The following is a 20,458-nucleotide window of genomic DNA, read 5'->3' as shown; positions in this document are numbered from 1 at the left end:
TTTCCAAATAAAAAAAATAACAGGTCACATCAAACACATGTATATACAAACTCCTACCTTTTTACAGAAAAAACAAACCGCACGGCCATCATGTACAACGGGTCACGTTATAACTTAGCGACTGCTACATATAAACCATAAACTTGACTGTACAATCATAAATATTACGACAATCCTCACCATCATAATTGAAATAGCAACAAAGGGGACCAAAAATAAAAGTAAGGAAACAGTTTGTGGGTGTGCACAAATAAGTGGGGGAAAGAAATAGAAACATGACAATAAGCTTGTTCATTAAAAACAAGCCTAAGTGCAACTTCCGCCTTTGCTTGACAACTCAGTGGTCCTCAGGATGGAAGTGCCAGGCCTCCCGTCGCGGACCTAAATGAAACATTTGGGGATCTAGCAGAATATTTTTTGCTGAATCAATAAATTACTTTGAGACACATACACGCCTAACAACGCTGACAAATGATTTTGTATCGTGTTCTGCCATTTTCAACCACAATGCGTGATTGTCTCAAAAAAAAAAAAATATGGGTGCAGCATTAATCAGGGTCATCATTTTTTATGTGAGAGGACTTACCCCATATTGCTTTTTAGCTGGTGCACCGTGCGCTTGTCCAGGTAGCGGCAGAAGAGCGTCAGAACGTTGGAGGGCAGGAGGAGCGGCTCCACCAGCGAACACTGGGAAAGCTGCCCCGCCACTTGGAATATCGTGTCCGTCCTGGAAGTCAAATGCAAATTGTCGAAGAGGCGTCTGAACTGATCCCCCCGTTCGGGGAGCAACAAAGCGGTAGTGGTACCATGTCTCAAAGTCACCAATGCTGGGCTCCAGCGCAACACCAGAGGACAGCAACTTCTCGCCACGGGACAGCAGAGCATATAGCAGCGAGATCCCAAACTGAAGGAGAAAAATCAAAAAAGCGTCAACTGGCAGCAGCAAGCACACCAGGCTAATTCCTCACCTTGTTCTGGCACGCCAGCGAGAGACACTCATTCGTGGACAGATTCTCCGACGAGGTCAAAACTCGGAGGATCTCGATCAGCTGACTGAAGGTCAGGCTTTCGATCACGTTTCGAAGAGGAGGGTAGAGCACCGGGAGGTTCTAAAGACACCACCGACTCGTGTTTAGAAACGAGGAAACGCCATCAAGATGGCTTACCGCACCTCTTCGGTGTCTCTGCTCATCAGCGTCGGAAGATTGGCCGTGATGACCCTCAGGATGTGGATGGCCAAGTCACGCTTCAAGAAGGGCAAAAAGCGGGCAAGAAGCTTTTTGCCCTTTGAGACCACAAGGAAAGGAAGAAACTCCCCTTCGGAATTTCTAAAATTATTTTTAAAAAACATCACTCACAAAGACAATATGATGAACTCAGAAAAGTGTCCATGCAGTCTTCGGAACTGTGAGGACAACTCACAGGGCATGATGGTGCTGGATCCTGGAGTAGATCTGCTCCACTTTCCTCTGAGTCTTCTCCATCAACCTCTTCTCCTCAGGCCCGGACAAGACTTTGGCGTTGGTCCTGCCCGACTCTTCCACCTCTAACAGAACTATAAACAGCTGCGGGAGAGACGAGAGCTCAAAGCGCTGGAGGAGGAGGAAGATAGATAAAGCTGGTCTCCACTTCACCTTTTCAATTTCGCTCAGAAGTTCCAGTCGTTGCCGTGTCATGTCTTTTTTCTCCTGCGGTTGCAGCCGTCAAGCAGAAGTCAGCCAGGGATTTCAAATAAAAAAATAAAAAGTGGCAAGAATCACCTCAAGTGGACCATGAACTTGAACGGCGTGAACAGCCCCGATGGCACGGCGGGGGGAGTAGCAAGTGGAGACCGCCACTTGACCCAGGGAACCTTCAATGTGGACCACTGCAAGAGGTAAAAGCTCCACTAGAACATCTGAACTCGATTCAAAAGGCAGCAAGAGTCACCTGGTGCGTAGGCTTCGGTTTTTGTGATGTACGGAGTGGTGAGTTTGGGGGGGACCCGCTTGCTCTTGAGCCCCAGCTCCTCCTCTGCCATCTTGGCTTCCATCCGCCTGTAGTACTCCTAAAACAGCAAATAGAAGCAAATTATGAGAGTGAAGACATTAATTCAACATGGCTTCATACCTGATAGTAGTAATCCTCAAGGTAGGGATTCTCACTTTGCAGCTGAATCATCTGGAGACGGATGATCCATTCCTTCTCCTTGGCTGTCATCAGATTACAGTAAGGGTCCGAATTGTACGTTTTTCTATGAAAGTGTGGAATGACATACAATCAAATAAAAATACAGCCATCATTTTTTTGATCATATTAGATTTTAATCACCTCTGAAATGTATGTTGTTTTTGGTTGAGTATACGTTGATGATGTGGGTGGAGCTGGGTTACTGGGTCAGGGTATCTGCAAATTATACACACGGCATGAGAAAGAATCACTCCTCAAGTTTCAGTCAAACAGCTTTAAATATTTATTATAAACATTTTTGAAGAGATGTCAAATGTTTGATCATTTTATTTAATAAAATCCAAGATTATTACCCAACCTGAAATGTTGTACTGGACTCGATAAGGTGCTGTAGAAAGGCGACAGCCTTGGTGACTCGGGGCCAAAACGAAGCTGCATCATTTTGGGAGTGAGTGACAGCGGGGTGGAATGACGTGGCTGGTTTTTGGGGTACCCAAATTCCGTCTGATTCCCAAAATAAAACAAAATTCAGCGACTGGGACAAACCATTTTGCTGAATGGAGCCTTCATACAGACCTGATTGTACTGCTGCATCTGGGTTAGCGGCCGACAGGAGAAAGGGGGACCTGGCATCATGGGCATCTACAGAAATATTTTTTCTTTTAATGGGTTGCAAAAGTATCAATATCAAAAATACTCTCCACCTGTAAGGGGCCTCTTGGGCAAAACTGCCGCTTCGGGTAGGCCCCCCACTGTTCCTGTCCACTCCTGCCTCGAAAGGAGGAAACGGGATCCTGGAATCTGGAGGTCAGGTGCTGCCCTCCGCGGCCCTCGATCACACACACTATAGCGCTGTCCTAAAGACAACGACCCCCCCACCCCTCATAGGATCAGGCTGCTAGTCTTGAGACGCCATGACTTGAGTGATCATCACCTGACGTATCAATTCAGATACTCTGCTGGTCTTTCTGTAGGACGGTTCCATCCACTGCAGGAACAAAATGAAGGCTTTATAAAAAAAATAAAAAAGCCTAACAGAAAACTACAAAACATGCACTTACATTCTCATGGTGACACATAACATTCCCACAGTCGACAATGGCGCTATCCATACTCTGGAGTTAAATAAATAATCAGGTGCGCTGACAAAAGTCAAAAAACCAACTCAATCGTCACCTTGAGACTTGGCCGGCCCTCCACGACTTTCATCACGGCGGGGTCTTCAAAGAGGTGACCCAGTCCCAGACCCCTCTTCTTCCCTCGCCCTCTGCAATAATGGGGCGCCCGGATGGGAGGCGAGGGCAAGCTGGGAGGCAAGGACGGTTTGGGGTCAGGCGGCGGCGGCGTGGTGGGCAGAGGCGGCAGGTCCCCAAAATCCAGGAGGGTGTTTTTGGGCCCATTCGGGGTCACCTGTGCGTCGACATCTGCCACGAACAAAAGAGCAGTCACAATCAATACGATTTGGTACTCAATCTGGCCCAAAATAACAACATACAACTATTCACATTCACTTCCAATTTTCAGCTGACATGAATGCTCATACACTGAAGATAATAACAAATGTGTCTCAACACACCCATGCCAAAAGTCTCGTCGTTGTGAATATTGATCTCCTCGTCATCCTCCGCCATGGCCTGCAGGAGCATGCTGGTCTCATGGGGCTCCCCTTCACTCCATTTATCTCCATTTTCTGGCCACTGGAGCTCTTCTACTTCTTCAGCTACCTGGATTTTTGAATATTATTATATTTACTTTATCTGCTGATCCCATATTAACTGGGTATTAGCAATGGGCTAGCTCATCAGATTCCAAATTCATCTTCACAGGGAAAACCATGACGTCTGATTCATTCAAAACAGCCTTAAATGTCCTTCACTTACTTTAGTTCGCTGTGAATCACTCATGATGTATTTTTCTTGTCCCTTCAAACTTGATCGTGTCAAGTTAAAAGTTGTCCATGTTGTTAGCTACTTACTTATTGTCTGTTTAATTAACTCACCTGGGCGCGAGGATACACGCTTGCGTCATTACGCACGTTCGTACGTGGACGCACGAGTACGTCATCGATTATTTCCATGGGCGAAGGGCGGCATCTAGTGGTTAGGGTTAGCGCTACACGGAGACGTTATCCGGTCAATTTAATAGGTACAGAATCATACTGAGATATTATCGTGTATACAGAATATTAGACACATTATAAAAAGCAATGTTATATTCGTCAATAAAAATAAAAAAAAAACGTACAAAAATGAAATTACAAATGAAACGTGTAGTTTTATTCTTTGGAAGTTTTTGGAAAAGTGCATACAGTATTTTTGACGTAATGTAATCCCATATAGAGCATGTGATATTTTAAATGGTCCTATTCATATACTGTAAGAAGCGGACTGCATAAGAACACCTTCAGTAATTTATTTGGTCTGAAAACTTAAACAACTGCATCTCTGAAAAGAAAAATCCTTCCGTATATTTATTTGATATATCTTTGGTTTGAAATATTTAATTGACTCAGCACATTATGTAATAAATACAAAAAATATTTGCCATTATTTTTGGTGTGTTTCATAAGGAGACATTACAATTAGATTCTAATTATAGTGTACTTCTTTCAGTTGTATTTCACACCACCGGGCTTATGTGCTGGCCTCTTTTTTGAAAATAGAAAATGATTTGGCGATTTTATTTATTACAGTACAGTGCTCCCTTGCATATTCACAGAATTTGGAGGAACAAATGAGCTGTTTTTGTGCTCAGCATAGTCTCAATGCAAACGTGCGCTATTTTGTGGCCTCTTGGTGCCAAACCTGATCTAAAATATAAAAAGTACTGCTTTGGCACTACCTAGTGACATTGTCTGCCCAGGAAATATGTTGTGGCGTCTACAGGAAATTGTAAAATTGTCAGGGTCTCGATTATTTCAAATTTCAAACCAAAGGAGGAGGAGAGGTGGTCCGTGTCTTCAGCCAAAGAGCTTGACGAAGCACGGATGGCAGTAGGGCTTGTTCTCCTGCTCCTTGAAGCATCCTTTGCTCAACGGCTTCAGGCAGAAGTGGCACACCAGGTGGTGGGGGTGGAACTTGGCCCCCATGGCGGTGACGCAGCGGCCCAGGATGGGCTGCTGGCACGCCTGGCACACGCTGCCCCGTGACTGATGGTAGTGGGCCTCGCACAGCGGCTTGCCCTCGTGCTCGAAGAAGCTGCCGTTCACGAACGGGCTGTAACACTCCTGTAGGCGCAAGGGTAGGAGCATTTGAACGTTGAGGCAAAAATGGCAACCATTTTGCGCTCACCCGGCACACGAAGCACTGCGGGTGCCACAGAGAGTTGAGAGCCGAGATGTAGTTTTCCAGGATGGGCTGGCTGCAGCCTTGACAGCGGGAGGCAAACAAAGTCAGGAAGCACTGCTGGCAGTACTGCTGGCCCTCACGGTCGTGGAAGCCTGCGAACCAGAAGGTGATGAAAACGACATCCCACTTCCATACTTTAAATGTCGATTGATCACTTCTGCTTTTGTACTTGCGCTATTTACCTTCTTCGCCAAACGTGTTGCTGCACTTGACGCAGCAGAAACACTCGGGGTGCCAGTTCTTCTCCAGGGCAGTCACCATTTTCTGGTTTGAAGACAAAACACACCTTTAGACCTTTGTGCTCCTGAATGCGCCGTGAGACCTCTTACATTTAGTATGGGCTTATTGCAGCGGGCGCAGTGAGGGGAGAAAAGCGTGAAGTAGTCGGACTCGCAGTACGGCCGCCCGTCTTTCTCGAAGAAGTTGCGGCTGCCCAACTCTGTCTCGCATTCCGTGCACGCAAAGTGCTCCGGGTGCCACACTTTGCCCAGGGCTGTCACTACCTGTGTGAGGGCAACGGTCACACGATGAGTGAGAAGAAAAAAAAAAAAAAAAGTATTCAAATCCGTTGGACCTCACCTGTCCCACCACAGGCTTCTGACAGGCCGAACAGTTTCCTTTGGGGGAAGTTTGAACCCCTTGCCGGCTTAAGTCAGATTGGAGGAGGCCTAGCATGCTATCCAGTGAGCCGCCCGATGAAGGTTGTGGAGGAGCAACCGGCTGCTGTGGTGTTACTGCTGTCGTTGTTGCTGTTGTTGTCGTCATAATCACTGGACTGACAGGCACGGCGGGCTGGAAGCAAGAAAAACAGTTTTCCAATGAGCGTTAGAATGTCAAGGTACGGTTTTCCAAAAAGAGATGACGGCAATATTGTTGTCGTACTCTTTATTGACGTTGTTTTTTATTTTGGAAATGACTACTTACTGTGCTCTGGACACGGAAGTCTGAGAGAGACGCCATCAGTTTGTCCAACTCCAGCGTGGCGGATGTCGCGGAGGGCTTTGCAGAGCTGAGGGGGAAAGTAGACCATTTGAATAAACTCACACATGTCGTCCGTTTTGCTTTTAATGACATAAATGGAACAAATTCAATCCATTTGGTGTTACTTGGAGACAGTGGAGTCCTTATCCTTCATCTTATCCTCTTTAGAAGTGGGAAACTGGGCCAGGATCTCATCTGAGAAATGTTCACGTGATAAGAATTGGCTGAATTGTCTTCCGAGCGAGGACAAAGACTGAGTGTACTAGCACGCAGGATATTGGATGGAAACGATTCGCTGTGCTGACCTGTGATGTTGAATTGGGTGGCGTTCAGCTCCTGTAGCAGATGGTCCAGTTCACTCAGACCTCCTCCCAGCAGTGAGGAGGAGGAGAAGGCTGGAGGAACTGGAGGAGCCGGGGGATCGGCTGAACGAGGAGAACGGGATTTACACACCGTGCTGTAAGGAGTGAGTGCGGAGCACAATGATTAACAAACACAAGGAGAGAAAAAAAAAAAAAAAAGAGTCATTACCTGTATAGTTTGTCTGGGTTGGAATTTTGGGAGGACTTCATGGCTGCAGAAACCGTCTGAGACAACAGATTCATTTTACAGACCTTCAGCAGTATAAGACCTCCCCCCCAAAAACAAGTACCTGCTGTGGGGTGTAGGCGGGTGGCGGTGGGCGGACCTCGGTGGGGTTCTGCACGTCCGGATCGGTGTGCGCTGGCGGATCGGACGTAAGCAGGACCGGGCAACGAGCGAGGGGGGAGCCGGTGCTTTCCAAATCAGCCAGGAGGGCATCTGTGCGGAAGAAACGGATTATCACCTGGAATGGTGGTGGGAAATGCAAGGGGTTGATGACGTCATGGCGGAAATATCTTCCCAAGCACAGATAGACAACATGCGGCTAGACGAGACGTAGAAGAAAGCGCATGCACAGACAGTTACGTACCAAAGACAACAATACGAGGACTGAGAGGGTAGTTAAGCGGCTCAGGCACTCCTGAGGAGAAATGAGACAGCTTCACAACCTCATATGAAAAATACACACACATATTTCCAGCACTCCAACACAAGGCAGCATGGAAAGGATGCAGGAGGAAGAGTGTTTGGCATTGCATTTCAGTCGACATCCCCGCCCCCCTTCTTGCACACTTGTGGCTCTGCAACTGCATGACATCATCCACTTCTCGAAGTAGCAATGACTCATTCGTTTTGGCATCAAATCTGTGCCACAACTATTGACATCACTTCTTGCATATTACCATTCAAAAATCAGTGATGTGTTTGATCGAAGTGGCATTCCTCCTGCCTTTGCTCATCTAGCCAAGATGATTCACAGTGTGGTGAGGATCATGTGCATAATCTACAACCGCCCCCCCCTCTCCCCTCCCCTCCTCTCATTCAGTCTGCTCATATAAGGAGGTAAAATTCTCCCAAAGGGAATTTTGCCCATATTTAGAGCAGGCCCTATCCAAATTGTTTGTCTTGGCCTCTGCGACCGGCTTCCTCTCTCAACACATTAACTTACAACAGTACATATTTGAGCGAGGGGGGGGGCGCAAAAAGTGGACCAAACATGGCTACTACAAACTGGCCAATCAAATCCAGATGTGCTGAGTTTCGCTTGGCTGCATCCCTGTGGCACTCCAAAAAAGCAGACTCAATGGGAAGAATAGTCCAAATATAATAATAATTTAAAAAAAAAAGGCCTATTTCTATTCTCATACAGCTCGGCAGGGTATTGTTGGGGGAAGTAGTAGAAGCACGGCCTTGGGCTATTTGCGGGCACCGTCCTCCCCACCTTCTCATTCTGCTTTTCGGGAACAAGAGGAAGTGTCTTGTGGCTTTTGGGAAAATAAGTCGAGAGCTTACTCAATCCATCACACTGTCATTTCCCAAAGCTTGCATTAGGCGCATGTGCACGCTCCACGAGACAAAGAAGAGCGGCTGGATGGGAGCGGATCACAAATCATCATCGGACTCCAACTTTCTTGAGACACACAAAACATTGTTTGCTTACATGGTAGCGAGGGGAAGAGAAATCAGGCGACCAGCGGCAGCACAGAGCTAATTTCCTGCCCGGACAGCTGAAGATAAAAGATGCACGTCCACAGCTTTGAAAGAACAACACAGTCTCAATACTTACCCAAATCTTCCATGGTGGAACACCCCAGCTTGGCTCCTGGAATAGAGACTCAACTGGCGCTATTGTCTGGCTGCGATAACTTCTCATGCACCGTTATTCGCCCACACAGGAGGAAGAGGAGGAGGGCGTCCCGTCCTTTTTTTTTTTTTTTTTCCTCCACTTACTCCTTCCCTCTTCCTGTGTTGCCTGCTCTCAGTCGGGAAGGCGTTAACTGAAGGGAGGGAGGAGGAGGGGAAAAAAAAAAAAAAAAAGAATGCGGTTTTCAGCCCGCATTCCCTGGACACATGACGTCATTACATGACTGGCTGTGGAGAGAGACAAATTGGGTTTAAGTGGCGCTGCATGCGAGCTGCGCAAACTAATGTCAGGAGGAATATGTATTTATGTTTAAAGACTTACATTAAATTCTAAAAGTCTGGACAAAATGCAGAAAAATACCCTTGGAGTTGCTCTGAAACGAAATGTTTTGTATTTTTCTCTCTTCTCGACCAACTTACAAATGATTTTGTGCATAATGTTACAGTGGTTACAATATTAAATAGTTTATTTTTTTCAACAGTTGCAAGACAAAACATACCTTCAAAAGGATTTGTAATACCTTGTGTTGTTTTAATGTATGAGATTTACAGTGCGGTTTGTCTTGATGCGACCAGTCCAGGGCGTGGCCCGCCTCTCTCACCTGTGAGCAAATAATCTAAAAAAAATTATACTACAGAACGCTATGCAGTGACTTTTAAGTGTCCATATTTGAGGAGGGAAGGGAAAAAAAAAGTCAGAATTGTAAAAAACAAAAACGCAAAACCTTTAATTAAGCAAGCTCACAGTTACAGGGTATATTTGTATGGGGGGGTTGCTGAAAAAGGATGACGTGTGACGGAACAATTTCCAGAACTTTGCGGCAAAAATCTCCAAAAATAGCTTTTCTCCGGTGTCCGAGAGATACCCGCCTTTGGTCTAAGGAAAATGTACAGAAGAAGAAATACAGTGACCACACACGGGGGGTGAAAAAGAGAGATAATTTTCCTGGTGGGACACCAGAAATGAGTCAAACAAAACTGGAAGACCAGAAATAAGGAAACTAGAACACGTTCATCCGTTTGTATGAAGATAAAGCCCTCGGGTCATGCAGTTTGCCCAGTTACACGCCACACTCCTTACCCATGCAGGTTACTTCTAAAAAGGACTACTACACTTGCACTTTTATTTTATCCTCCAAAATTATGAATGAAAATAATTAGAATAACTCTCGCACACACACGCATACATTCACACTTTCCAAAGCAAGGAGCGGAACCCAAGCGGGACTCATATTTACCGAAAAACCTGACACGTGAAGACAATTGGGAGCGAGGGGGAGGGGGGTGCTGCGATGATAGCATGATGGTAACATGGACGGGCGCCGTTACCCATAATGTCCCCGTTCCTCAACTGAAATAACACTACATAACCTCCACCCCACGACTTCTTCACTGCAGTTAATCCCACACACGCCCCGCACCCACACCGACTTCCACAAGTGCGTCGCCTGGCGGATGGGGCGCGCATCACTGCACGGATTGTTCATTGGCAGTGCTACCGGAGTCCTGAGGCTTCATCACATCGGGGAGCTCTGGGGGGCTGGAGAAGGCCTCGATGTGCAGCTGCTCAAACATCTCATCTTGCGGGGCATAGGAGAGAAAAGTGTTTACAATCAAAACAATTTTAAAAATAAATAGAAAAAGATCTTGGTCAAGTCATACTGGCACATAACGCTAATGAGCAGGTGCTTTAAATAACTTAGATTTACACAATATTATAATAACTATAATATTACTGAGTAACTTACAGTAGATGTGAAACGTATCAAAAATACATTTCTAAACATACAGCTTTTCTACCTGTCAATGGGCTGTAAGAATATAAAACCGAAACTAAAAAGGAAGAGAGCAAAGTTTGTGGCAGAACACTGTAAACATTGCAACATTCTATCAACATCCAATACTGGTTGGCTGGAAAGATTAGCAAGACAACATCTCTCTACTTTTCTGTATTTCCGCTACTTGGACTGACATTTTGACACATTGCTTGACAAAAACCCGCTCTACTTTCCTCGCTGTTAACATACCATTGACTCGAAAAGCCAGACCCACAGTAGCCGGTGCTTGCGGTCTGGCAGTCTGGTTGGTGAATCCGCTGTCTCCCAGAGTTTTGCTGTCCTCCAGCAACTGGTCGTCCTGTGAAGTCACAGTGGATATCAGTCACCAAATTCTTTGGCAGCTTCAGAATGTGTTCAGTTGGAAATGGGGAAAGGCGGTCGATTCACTTTGTAGAGCCGCTGGTCCTCAGGTGGTCTCTTTAAAATTCCTTCAACGATTCGCTTTAGCTCATACACTGTGGTGGACTCCTTGGCGTCTGTGAAAATGGTGGTCTTCTGACGCCGGATCATTAAGAACACATCCTGCCATAAAAACAATCAATTCAGTTGTCAGTCATATTTTCTCCCCATGACAAGTTCTGACAGGATATGGGTACATATTTCATCCGATGGTTGCAGATAAGTTGTTGCAGATAAGTTATCCTGAACCTAGTTAGTTTGTTGCGGGGGGGGGGGAAAGTTGACAGTGTCTTCAAATAACAAGTTAGGTAGGCCAAATAGTTTTCAAGTATTGCTTAACACTCTAATTATAAATCGTGTCGGAAATTCATCCGGAGAGCACCGGTTTCTGGCATTAAGCCAATAGCTAGCAATTGTCAGCTAAATGTTGACAACCAGTTCACAAATATACATCAACATTTAGAAAGAGTAAGTTCCAACATAAAGTCCGGCGCTTTATTTGTCTCTATTTTTAAATATTTAACGAGAGTCAAATGACATCACCCCCAAGGTTAGCCGAGCTAAATTACCTCGCTATCTGTAAATGGGAAGCCCGAAGCTAACGTAGCAAATATAGCATAAACTCGCTATTAAAGCCCCAAATCACCCTTTTTAATCCCCATCGGTGTCGTATTTTTGACACCACCCACTGAAGATTAATCTCCATTAGCCAACGAGAGACTCAAATGTCAACTAAGGTGATTAAAATAACCCACTTACCATCTCAAGTTATCAGCTAGCTAGCCCGATGCGCCAGCCCAGTAGTGCAGCAGAAGCCCCAGCCTCACTGCGCATGCGCGGTTTTACGGCAAATTAAATGCCTACGTTGTATTCACAAAACACCAGCGCGCGTCTCTACGTAGATTTTATTTCCGAATTTGGCGCGAGTTAGCTTCATGTGTTGACCGCATCGACATTTCGAGGCATGACAAGCCCCGGATCAATATGATTGTTCTTCATATTGTATCAGCGAGTGTCCGGCCGAGAATTCAAGTGGAATATATAATAACACGACTAGGTCACTTCACCGCTTGCTGGACCGATTGAGGACTTGGGCGGACGTCTCTGTTTGTTTGGAATACGTTCTGTTCATATTTACGATGGATTGTGGTCAGTATCAAATACGTCTTACACGTAACGACACTTAAAGAACAGTTTACGTTGATGGGACCCTAAAATGGAAACTTTGCAACTCTCCACGTCATCGAGCTGTTTACATTCGCAATGTCTCTGTTGTTGTATCTTTGATGTATTTTGGAATGATTGTCTTTTACCAAGTTAGTTCGTGAACACTTCCAGTTCATGCAGTTGCAGCCTGTGGAAATCGTCTTTGATTTTCATTTGACCATTATGTTAAATGTGCACGTTTTAAAATAGCTAAGCTGTCAGTATTAGTGCCAGCAGGTACCAGTATGAACACTAGGTGTCCCAGTATCCGTATACCAGTAGCACTGGCTCGCTTTCTTTCTACAGCAGACATGTCTGACCGGATGCTCCCTTTGCATGTCAAATGCTCTTGACCGATCAGTCACTTGTTATTTTCACTTGCAGAGCATTGACTTGAAAGAAAGGAGCTGATGATGTCACTAGGCATGGATACCCCAGTGACCCGAGTACTCCCGCTCCCCACCCATTTTGCCCACGCGGAGCAGTCCTTCCCCTTGAAAAAGCGCCGCCACCATCTCTCCTCCTCATCCACATCCAACTCCTCCGTCTCCTCCCCTGATCTCATGACACGCTCTCTCCCGCCGCTGGCGCCGACCCTGACGCGCACACTGGCGCCATCTAAGGAGTCTCTCTCCCGGAGCCACCTCTTTCCCCAAAAGGCTTCCACGTGGACACCCTTGTCCGATTCTCTCAACCAGTCGCCCCCTCCGGAATCTTCGTACGACCCCAAAAAGCAGCAGTCCTATTTCAATCAGTGCTTCACTAGGCTGGGCCCGCTGGGGAGAGGTTCCTTTGGTGAAGTCTACAAGGTGAGTGGGTGACAAAGTGAAACCTGGAGAAATGAAAAAAAAAAAGTGCACCATAAAGGTCATCTTTTCTTTCCTAGGTTCAAAATAACCAAGATGGCCGCCTGTATGCAGTCAAACGCTCGCTCAGTCGCTACAGGGGCAACAATGACAGGAACCACAAGGTGAGGGAGGCTAGGAACCACGAGCGAGTCTGCCCGCACCCCCACATCCTCAACTTGGTCGCCGCCTGGGAGGAGTGCGGCCGGCTGTACATTCAGACGGAACTTTGTCACACCAGTTTGCTGCTCCATGCAGAGAGCCAGACTCCTGGGAACGGTAGGGAACGTGTCCACCATTTTGATGTCACACCGGGTGGATGAGTCTCATAAGAATAAGGAAATCTTTTTTTATTCAGTTAACTGGATGAATCGATGAGATAGTCACTCAAACAAACATGTGAAAGTCTTCTGATGTCCTAGTTTGACACTGTTGTGTTATTCTCTTCCTGGTTGACACAGATGAGCGTGCAGCATGGTGGTACTTGTGCGACCTCCTCTTGGCGCTGGACCACCTGCACTCTCGCAGTTTCGTTCATATGGACCTGAAGCCCGCCAACGTGCTGGTCACGGCCTCGGGGCGGCTCAAACTGGGCGACTTTGGGCTTCTGCTGGAGATGAAAGAGAGCAACTTAGAGAAAGTCAGAGAAGATGACCGCGGAGGAGATCCCAGGTACATGGCTCCAGAGCTCCTCCGCGGGGAATATGGACCTGCTGCAGATGTTTTCAGGTACACATTCAATAACATCAATGAGAAGTCCTCTTTGATATCTTATGGGGTATCGAACATCATTTTGTTTACTTTTTAGTTTGGGTGTTTCCATTCTGGAGCTTGCATGCAATATTGAGGTCCCTAATGGTGGGGAGGGCTGGCAGCAACTCAGACAAGGGTGCCTCCCTGAGGTCGCAACGGGTAAGTTTGCATTATATCGATATTATTTTCCCCCTCCCAAAAGCAAAGGTTGAAAAGATGAATATTTACGCAGGGCTTTCATCGGACCTTCGGAAAGTTCTTCAGATGATGCTTTGTCCAGAGCCTTCTGACAGGCCGACAGTGCGTCAGCTTCTCGCACTGCCCGCAGTGAGAAAACGCAGATGGAAGAGACGCACTTACCTCATGTTGGCAGAAACCGTGCTGACTTTGGCTTCCTTCTGCCAGGTCATTTGGGAAAACATTCCGGACTGTCGCTTTGTTACATTGCATGTCCTACTTTTTACTTTTGTTTCTAGATGGTGGTAGGCTATGGCCGTCGACTTTTCTCTGCTCTTTACCTGGCCATCTTTCCTGGCTGGAGCACACCAGCACCCTGCACTCCCCCCAAAGACAACTGGAGCAGGGAGGTGACGTTGCCCCCCTGCACCTCGCACGCCGACAGCTCTGAGGACGACGAGCCCTTCCTGGTGGAATCCGTGGGAACGGATGATTCCCCAAGCTTCTCTGGCAGGTCAGCATATTGAAATCTGCTGATTGTTTTGTTTTTTTTCTTCTCGTTATGTCTTAATGTGTTCAAGGGTGGGAGAAAAAAAATCTGCATTTGCAAATTTGCTACAGGAATTCAAAGGTCTTGAACCTTTTGCTCTTCTCCAACAGGATGAAATCCACACTGGGTTTGAAAAATACGTCCACGCCGCTCCGATGTTCCCCAAGCGGCGCCGACCGGAGTCTTCGCCTGGATTCGGTCGACTGGTCCCCGTCTAACGAAGTCCGGGGACCCTCCAACCTCCACTCTAGTGACTGCTGCGCAACACGCACGCACAATTCTCCAAGTCACACTGACCGGCTGGACTCCAGGCAGGGCAGACGGTCCTCACAGCGACGCAACCGCAGCCGCTCAGACAACCAACCCGGCTTCGGGCCCAAAAACCTGCTGTGTCTCTTCGAGGAAGTGGCCGTGGAGGCACAGCCGTGACTTGGGGACTGACAGTATTTTTGGAACTAATGTTCCGATGTTACACGTTCACTTCCAGCATAAATGCACTATTTCTGCCATTTTTGTTTTCCTCATTCACATTTTAAAGCATGCTTTGCTTTCCCATGAGTATCATCTGCAAGTTCATGCATCGATAGTGACAAAAAAGCCAGACAAGCACCTGCTAACGCCTCCTTGGTGGATGTAACTTTGCCTCAAGCGTTAATACAAGGATACCATGTGCAATAAATTAACAGCTGTACCCCAGAGACCCTTGGCCCAAGCAGACAGCATACTGGAGATTTGCACATTGACCAACACATCTCACGGACAAATATAGAATTATGCACGCACTATTGCTTGACGACAGCATTTCACTGAAGCAACAAGACTGTATCTGGTAAGGAACCTGCTTTGAACAGATATGGAAATTAAGATGCAAACAATGTTAGTGTGAAAATGCAATTTTAGAAAATCACAAGCTAGCCTCAGAAGTTTGTTATCAAGGGGTTAAAAATAAAACAATAAAACATTTGGGTGGGTGCTCAATCATTAAGGAATCACTTTTATTCTTGATACAGTTACATAGTTGTCTAAGGACGTTTGTAATTTACAAATGTACACAAAAAGTACATTTGGAAGGGGGGCGGGGGGTGTTTTGCTCCACAACCCGGAAGTGATTGATTCCTACCTTCAGACGAAACCAAACCACACTTTCGTTCTTCACACAGGTGAGTAGCGGTAAACAACAACGAACGTGTGTGAGAAAAATTCTTAAATGTTTAATTTCATGTAAACAATCGTGTGTAACTTATTTTGGTTCACTCGCACACAGTCTATAGCGTATTTGTATTTTTCATGAGACGTTCTACGAAACACGCCCTTCTCACACAGCGTTAAGGTAAATGCCGAACGTCTTGTCATTTCAGAAAAAAAAGTTTTCAAAACTATTCCAAACTAGATTTGATGACAAGAACAATGACTCTAAAGACATTCTAAATGTGGTGGAGAAAAGTCGTCGAAAAGCGCAGTTTCCGGTTTGACTTGAAACTTTCTGTCTGTTATTACCGTGTTAACACTTTTTTTAAAAAACTGTGTGTGGGGAAATGGACTCGTGTTGTAATTCTTGGACATGTCGCAACAGGTTTGGCGCTGAGCAGCCAGTGATGTGATGAAATGAAGATAGACGAGAAGGTTGTGTCCTATTTTGAATCCAGCAATTCACCAGTGGACAAAGCAGGCTATCTCTATAAGAAGGTAAGCAAAAAAAAATGATCAAGGTAAGCTAGTCTGCACAATAGTGGTCGCCTGGTCTTGTTTTGATTTGTAATACGAGCAAAAGTTTTAAATGGACTTCAGGTATTCGCCACTAGATGGCGGCAGAAAACTTCACAACATGAGCCCATGCACTATTTGTTGAGTTTTTTGTTTTGGTTTTAGTGCTGAACAGGAAAAGCGCTCGCCTTCCTGTTGCATAAAATCCAGACTAACTGAAAGCATTGTCCCGCAGGGTGATATCAGGCCTTCCTATCACAAGCGCTGGTTTGTTCTGAAGGGGAACCTCCTTTTCTACAAGGACCATCCGGATGACCGTGACCTCATCGGAGTCATTGTTCTGGAGGGCTGCACCGTTCAGCTGTGCGAATCGGAGGAGCAGTTTGCCTTTTCTTTGGTGTGGAGCGAGCTGGGCCTGCGTCCTTACAAGTTTGCCGCTGAGGACCAGGCCAGCCAGGAGAGCTGGATCAAGGCCCTACTTTCGGCTAACCACGGCTACTTATCTCTGCTTGTGATGGACCTGGAGAAGAAGTACAAAGGTGAGTGTTCTCAATATCTCTGTGATAACAGGACGATAACAGTTTTTTAATAGGTTTGTGTTGAAATCATGTAATAGCTATAGAAAAATGGCTTTATGAAACCTTTGCTCTTTTGTTGTTCCTTTAGAAACATTAGAGGCATTGTTCAGTGACCCAGCAAACAGCGGCGCAGCCATCCCGAATGTCGGATGTCAACGAAGCCCGCAGTTGTCCACGTTGAGCCGGCATCCAGCAGGAGCTGCAGGCCCCACCGCGATCCCCGTCCCGACACTCCAAACTCCAACTGTTCCCTTGAAAACCACAGTTAAGAGGTCGCCCAAACTGTGGCCCAAGAGGACAGCCAACGTGACGCCGATTAACGGGCCGGCTCCGCCCGCTGGGGACTGGTCGGTGGTGTGTTCGGGCACCCGGGAAGAATTTAGCAAATTACACGATGATTTTGGAAAGGAAGTCAAGGACCTGATTGCTGATTGGTCAAGAAACGGACGGGCCGGCCAAGTGACACTCCAGGAAAACTTGATCGATTTGAGTAGCTTTGACTGAACTGGTCCGATCTTCAAAATCTCATTTCAAGACTAATTAGCGCTCTCAACGCAATGTTATCATTACAAAACATTTAATCAACTTTTTTTTTTTAAATAGTATTTGTTTGAGCAGTTCACCCCAAAGTTATTCATACCTCGGAGTATGGACGTGGAGATGATGTTCTCAGCTTTATGACCCGGAAGTGGTGTCATTTCTGGAATACAAGTCATTTACAGTCAGAGACACTTTTGTTGACAAAAGTGTCATTCTTCACATTAAAAAAAAAAAAAAGAACTTCAAGATGTGTTCTGTATAGTTGATAAAAATGTGAGTAAGTTCAAAGAAAACAAAAAAATTATTAATATTTATCAACACAATTTGGAAAGACTCTTAGTTGAGTTATTCCCCAAATAAAAAATCGTTGACTTTTTAGTGTTGTTTTTTTTAGCATGTTCAAATTTTAGAAGGAAGCTAAGAGAATGGTGGCAGGGGGCTGCCACGGCTATTTTGGTGTGTCCAGCTGTCTGGTTTTTATGGTCTTTCTCTCTCTGCCTCACTCTTTTCACCTTCGCCATGCTCGCTCGCCCGCCCGTAAGCCAGTGGAGGCCTTTCTGCCGATGACCTTCACTCAGTGCTCGCTTCGTTCGGAACCCAACCAAATCCAATTTAATGTGAAGGCCTTGTAGTCGCGTGCCATCCCTGGCGCGGACCCAAAGAATATCACTCAACTGTTTTCAAGTTTCACGGCTGTTTATAAATCCTTCAGGGTTCTACTACTCAAGACGGATCAACGCAGAGACAGGTGATGATACTTGAAAATGCACGGCGCATTAGTCACTTAGGACTTGGTGTCAGCCCATGGCTACTCATCTTTTGTTCTCCTCGAGTAGAATTTGGCCATATTAGTCCCAGCCTGCGTGTTGGCATTGAATTCACCTCATTCCAAGTCTCCCGATGCCTATTTTGGAACGCCGGTTAGCCCACGTAGGACCCGCCACCTCCTCGCTCCGCCTCTTTTTCCCTCTTACTTTGTCCTTAGCTCTGCTTTGCTGCCAAACCTGATGGTGTGGCTAAAGTTAGCCCCCCACCGGGCTGGTATATAAGGCCCAAAGGGGTCCGTCGCTTGCATGTCAGTCACATCGGCTCGGCGTAGGCTTCTCGTCCTGTCCAACAACAACAACCCAACAAACTTGAGAGATGGTGAGTTTTTGCCTCATGATTTCAAATTGCTTCTCGCCGCATCCAAGATTGCATGCTGGGAAATGGAGCATTTTAGTACTGAACTCTGGTTTAGTTTTCAAACTAAGTCCAGATGAAAGTCATTGGAAGAATTATTATCAGACTTTTTTTTTTCTCAAAAATTTCCTCGGCATGAATTGTACCTGGCATCGTAGGCACCCAAGAAAGCCAAGAGGAGACAGCAGCAGGGCGAGGGCGGTTCCTCCAACGTGTTCTCCATGTTTGAGCAGAGCCAGATCCAGGAATACAAGGAGGTAACCTTCTCCCCATCTCATGCAAAACAAAACTATATAAAAGTGATGACGCTGGAGGGGTTACGTCGGCCTCCCGTGTGACCCCGCTGGAATGCTGCCCAACAGCTGGTGGGATTAGCAGTCAATAGAAGCAGGAACAGTCACATTTAAATGAAAAGCACTTTGCGCCATATGATTGGTCAGGGGTGCCAAAGATCCAAATAAGGGGCCTCTGGAGGTGATGGAACATGGCAGAAAGGAGAAGAATAGCCACGAGGTGAAAAAGGGCGACCGAGTTCGGCTGCGCGGTAGGTGACAGATGTCATGGATACCCACCGCCCGCATGCAACGGGCTTGTCTGGCATTCCGAAGCCATTTTAACACCTTGGGAAAACAAGTGGCCCACCAGCTGCCAAGTCCCCAACGGTGTCCGATGTCATCTACGGTTTCACATGGGCAAAGTGAAACGGGCAACATTTACAAGTTGATGTTGGCAAGCCACACGCTTGATCAGAATAGCGCCTTTCTGATGTACGTGTCATGTCGCCGCAGGCTTTCACAATCATTGACCAGAACCGAGATGGCATCATCAGCAAGGATGACCTGAGGGACGTGTTGGCCACCATGGGCCAACTGAATGTGAAGAATGAGGAGCTGGACGCCATGGTGAAAGAAGCCAGCGGTCCCATCAACTTCACCGTCTTCCTCACCATGTTTGGCGAGAAGCTGAAGGGTCCGCTGATTGATTTTGAAAACTAAAAAGACTCCAATGCCAATTTGACAACATGAAGGAAAGTTAACCAGACTTTTCCTTAATCAGGCGCTGATCCCGAGGACGTTATCGTGAGCGCTTTCAAGGTCCTGGACCCCGAGGCCACCGGCTCCATCAAGAAAGAATTGTAAGATGATTTCATTCTTCCCTTTTGAATCAACATAACCTGATGTACATTTGACTTCTCTAGCCTTGAGGAGCTCCTGACAACCCAGTGTGACAGGTTCACCCCCGAGGAGGTGAGCTCGGTTATTATGAACACACCAAACAAAGATGTTTTTTTTTTTAATTCATTTCACAAAATCAACATTTCCATTGTCCTCCATCCAGATGACCAACCTGTGGGCCGCTTTCCCCCCCGATGTGGCTGGCAACGTGGACTACAAGAACATCTGCTACGTCATCACACACGGAGAGGAAAAGGAAGAGTAAACCTGGCTCTCTGCAAAACAAAACAACCCTCCACGTTAATTCCACGCCAAATTATATCAAACACGTACATCCACCCCGTCCGCCCCGGCCTACTCAGGTCCTCTTACTTGAAACAAGTAAGCAGGTTGACCCATTTGGTCTGTTTGTCTCAACTCTGAATTGTCCTCTTTTTGTGGAGGAGGAACGGGAGTTTTGCACTAAAATAGTCAGCGTCCACCCGCTTCCTTCTCTCAGAGGACAGGTCAGGTTGCAGGGGCCACAGAGATGTTGAAAGATGATGAGGGGGGGGGAGGAAGGAAAGAAAGAAAAGTCACACTGGCTTGCCTCTCCTCGCCCCCCTTACTGCTGTTTCCCACCTGTTGTTGTGACTGTCTCCATTGTAACAAAGAAAGAAGTACAAATAAAAACCACTGTATTTCGTACCGTTCTGTGTTGTGGTTTAAGCATGTGCTTCACCATATTCGCCACAAGACGGCGACAAAGCAATGCAAATCATTACGCAGTCCATTGCATGACGTGTATT

General features: G+C 46.4%; 6 protein-coding genes and 1 long non-coding RNA gene across 16 annotated transcripts; 3 read left to right on the top strand and 4 right to left on the bottom strand.

Moving 5' to 3' along the window:
- Window positions 1-347: 347 nt before the first annotated feature.
- On the bottom strand, window positions 348-4,073 carry patl2 (PAT1 homolog 2). Its single transcript, XM_061264929.1, has 19 exons — window positions 4,050-4,073; window positions 3,746-3,893; window positions 3,346-3,593; window positions 3,231-3,284; window positions 3,104-3,157; window positions 2,874-3,026; window positions 2,746-2,811; window positions 2,528-2,673; window positions 2,311-2,385; window positions 2,110-2,233; window positions 1,930-2,047; window positions 1,761-1,867; window positions 1,635-1,688; window positions 1,423-1,565; window positions 1,172-1,328; window positions 969-1,109; window positions 807-904; window positions 587-727; window positions 348-381 (listed from the first exon to the last, which is right to left on the bottom strand). The coding sequence occupies exons 1-19, from the start codon at window positions 4,071-4,073 to the stop codon at window positions 348-350; spliced, it is 2,085 nt and encodes a 694-aa protein (XP_061120913.1).
- A 345-nt stretch (window positions 4,074-4,418) lies between these two features.
- On the bottom strand, window positions 4,419-8,855 carry LOC133171238 (transforming growth factor beta-1-induced transcript 1 protein-like). Of its 10 annotated transcripts, none has more exons than XM_061304415.1 (13): window positions 8,647-8,854; window positions 8,521-8,587; window positions 7,450-7,500; window positions 7,150-7,298; window positions 7,029-7,084; window positions 6,803-6,954; window positions 6,623-6,692; window positions 6,441-6,525; window positions 6,096-6,308; window positions 5,846-6,019; window positions 5,699-5,780; window positions 5,460-5,608; window positions 4,419-5,395 (listed from the first exon to the last, which is right to left on the bottom strand). In XM_061304415.1, the coding sequence occupies exons 5-13, from the start codon at window positions 7,067-7,069 to the stop codon at window positions 5,129-5,131; spliced, it is 1,233 nt and encodes a 410-aa protein (XP_061160399.1). In that variant the 5' UTR covers window positions 7,070-7,084; window positions 7,150-7,298; window positions 7,450-7,500; window positions 8,521-8,587; window positions 8,647-8,854; the 3' UTR covers window positions 4,419-5,128. The 10 variants fall into 10 exon arrangements, with proteins under 10 accessions (XP_061160399.1, XP_061160397.1, XP_061160394.1 ...); XM_061304413.1 differs by having other exon boundaries at window positions 8,521-8,575; XM_061304410.1 differs by having other exon boundaries at window positions 8,521-8,854.
- A 569-nt stretch (window positions 8,856-9,424) lies between these two features.
- Window positions 9,425-11,807, bottom strand: LOC133171246 (elongin-B-like). The gene is made up of 4 exons (XM_061304428.1): window positions 11,720-11,807; window positions 10,949-11,083; window positions 10,751-10,859; window positions 9,425-10,303 (listed from the first exon to the last, which is right to left on the bottom strand). The coding sequence occupies exons 1-4, from the start codon at window positions 11,720-11,722 to the stop codon at window positions 10,191-10,193; spliced, it is 360 nt and encodes a 119-aa protein (XP_061160412.1). The 5' UTR covers window positions 11,723-11,807; the 3' UTR covers window positions 9,425-10,190.
- A 42-nt stretch (window positions 11,808-11,849) lies between these two features.
- pkmyt1 (protein kinase, membrane associated tyrosine/threonine 1) lies at window positions 11,850-15,191 on the top strand. Its single transcript, XM_061304405.1, has 8 exons — window positions 11,850-12,109; window positions 12,551-12,975; window positions 13,053-13,290; window positions 13,473-13,740; window positions 13,820-13,923; window positions 13,997-14,169; window positions 14,241-14,455; window positions 14,602-15,191. The coding sequence occupies exons 2-8, from the start codon at window positions 12,577-12,579 to the stop codon at window positions 14,918-14,920; spliced, it is 1,716 nt and encodes a 571-aa protein (XP_061160389.1). The 5' UTR covers window positions 11,850-12,109; window positions 12,551-12,576; the 3' UTR covers window positions 14,921-15,191.
- A 431-nt stretch (window positions 15,192-15,622) lies between these two features.
- On the top strand, window positions 15,623-17,689 carry LOC133171244 (sesquipedalian-1-like). Its single transcript, XM_061304425.1, has 4 exons — window positions 15,623-15,651; window positions 16,065-16,177; window positions 16,431-16,734; window positions 16,862-17,689. Exons 2-4 carry the CDS (start codon window positions 16,097-16,099, stop codon window positions 17,275-17,277), a joined length of 801 nt encoding a protein of 266 aa, XP_061160409.1. The 5' UTR covers window positions 15,623-15,651; window positions 16,065-16,096; the 3' UTR covers window positions 17,278-17,689.
- LOC133171247 (uncharacterized) lies at window positions 16,016-17,545 on the bottom strand. Its single transcript, XR_009718693.1, has 2 exons — window positions 17,414-17,545; window positions 16,016-17,024 (listed from the first exon to the last, which is right to left on the bottom strand). It is a non-coding gene; the product is annotated as an uncharacterized LOC133171247 (long non-coding RNA).
- Window positions 17,690-18,301: 612 nt separating the features above from the next.
- Window positions 18,302-20,357, top strand: mylpfb (myosin light chain, phosphorylatable, fast skeletal muscle b). Its single transcript, XM_061304426.1, has 6 exons — window positions 18,302-18,459; window positions 18,654-18,752; window positions 19,284-19,464; window positions 19,552-19,630; window positions 19,694-19,742; window positions 19,834-20,357. The coding sequence occupies exons 1-6, from the start codon at window positions 18,457-18,459 to the stop codon at window positions 19,933-19,935; spliced, it is 513 nt and encodes a 170-aa protein (XP_061160410.1). The 5' UTR covers window positions 18,302-18,456; the 3' UTR covers window positions 19,936-20,357.
- Window positions 20,358-20,458: the final 101 nt, after the last annotated feature.

This window comes from Syngnathus typhle, linkage group LG18, assembly GCF_033458585.1.
Source record: "Syngnathus typhle isolate RoL2023-S1 ecotype Sweden linkage group LG18, RoL_Styp_1.0, whole genome shotgun sequence".
Classification (NCBI taxonomy): Eukaryota; Metazoa; Chordata; class Actinopteri; order Syngnathiformes; family Syngnathidae; genus Syngnathus; species Syngnathus typhle.
This window is presented reverse-complemented; position numbering and strand designations above follow the sequence as displayed.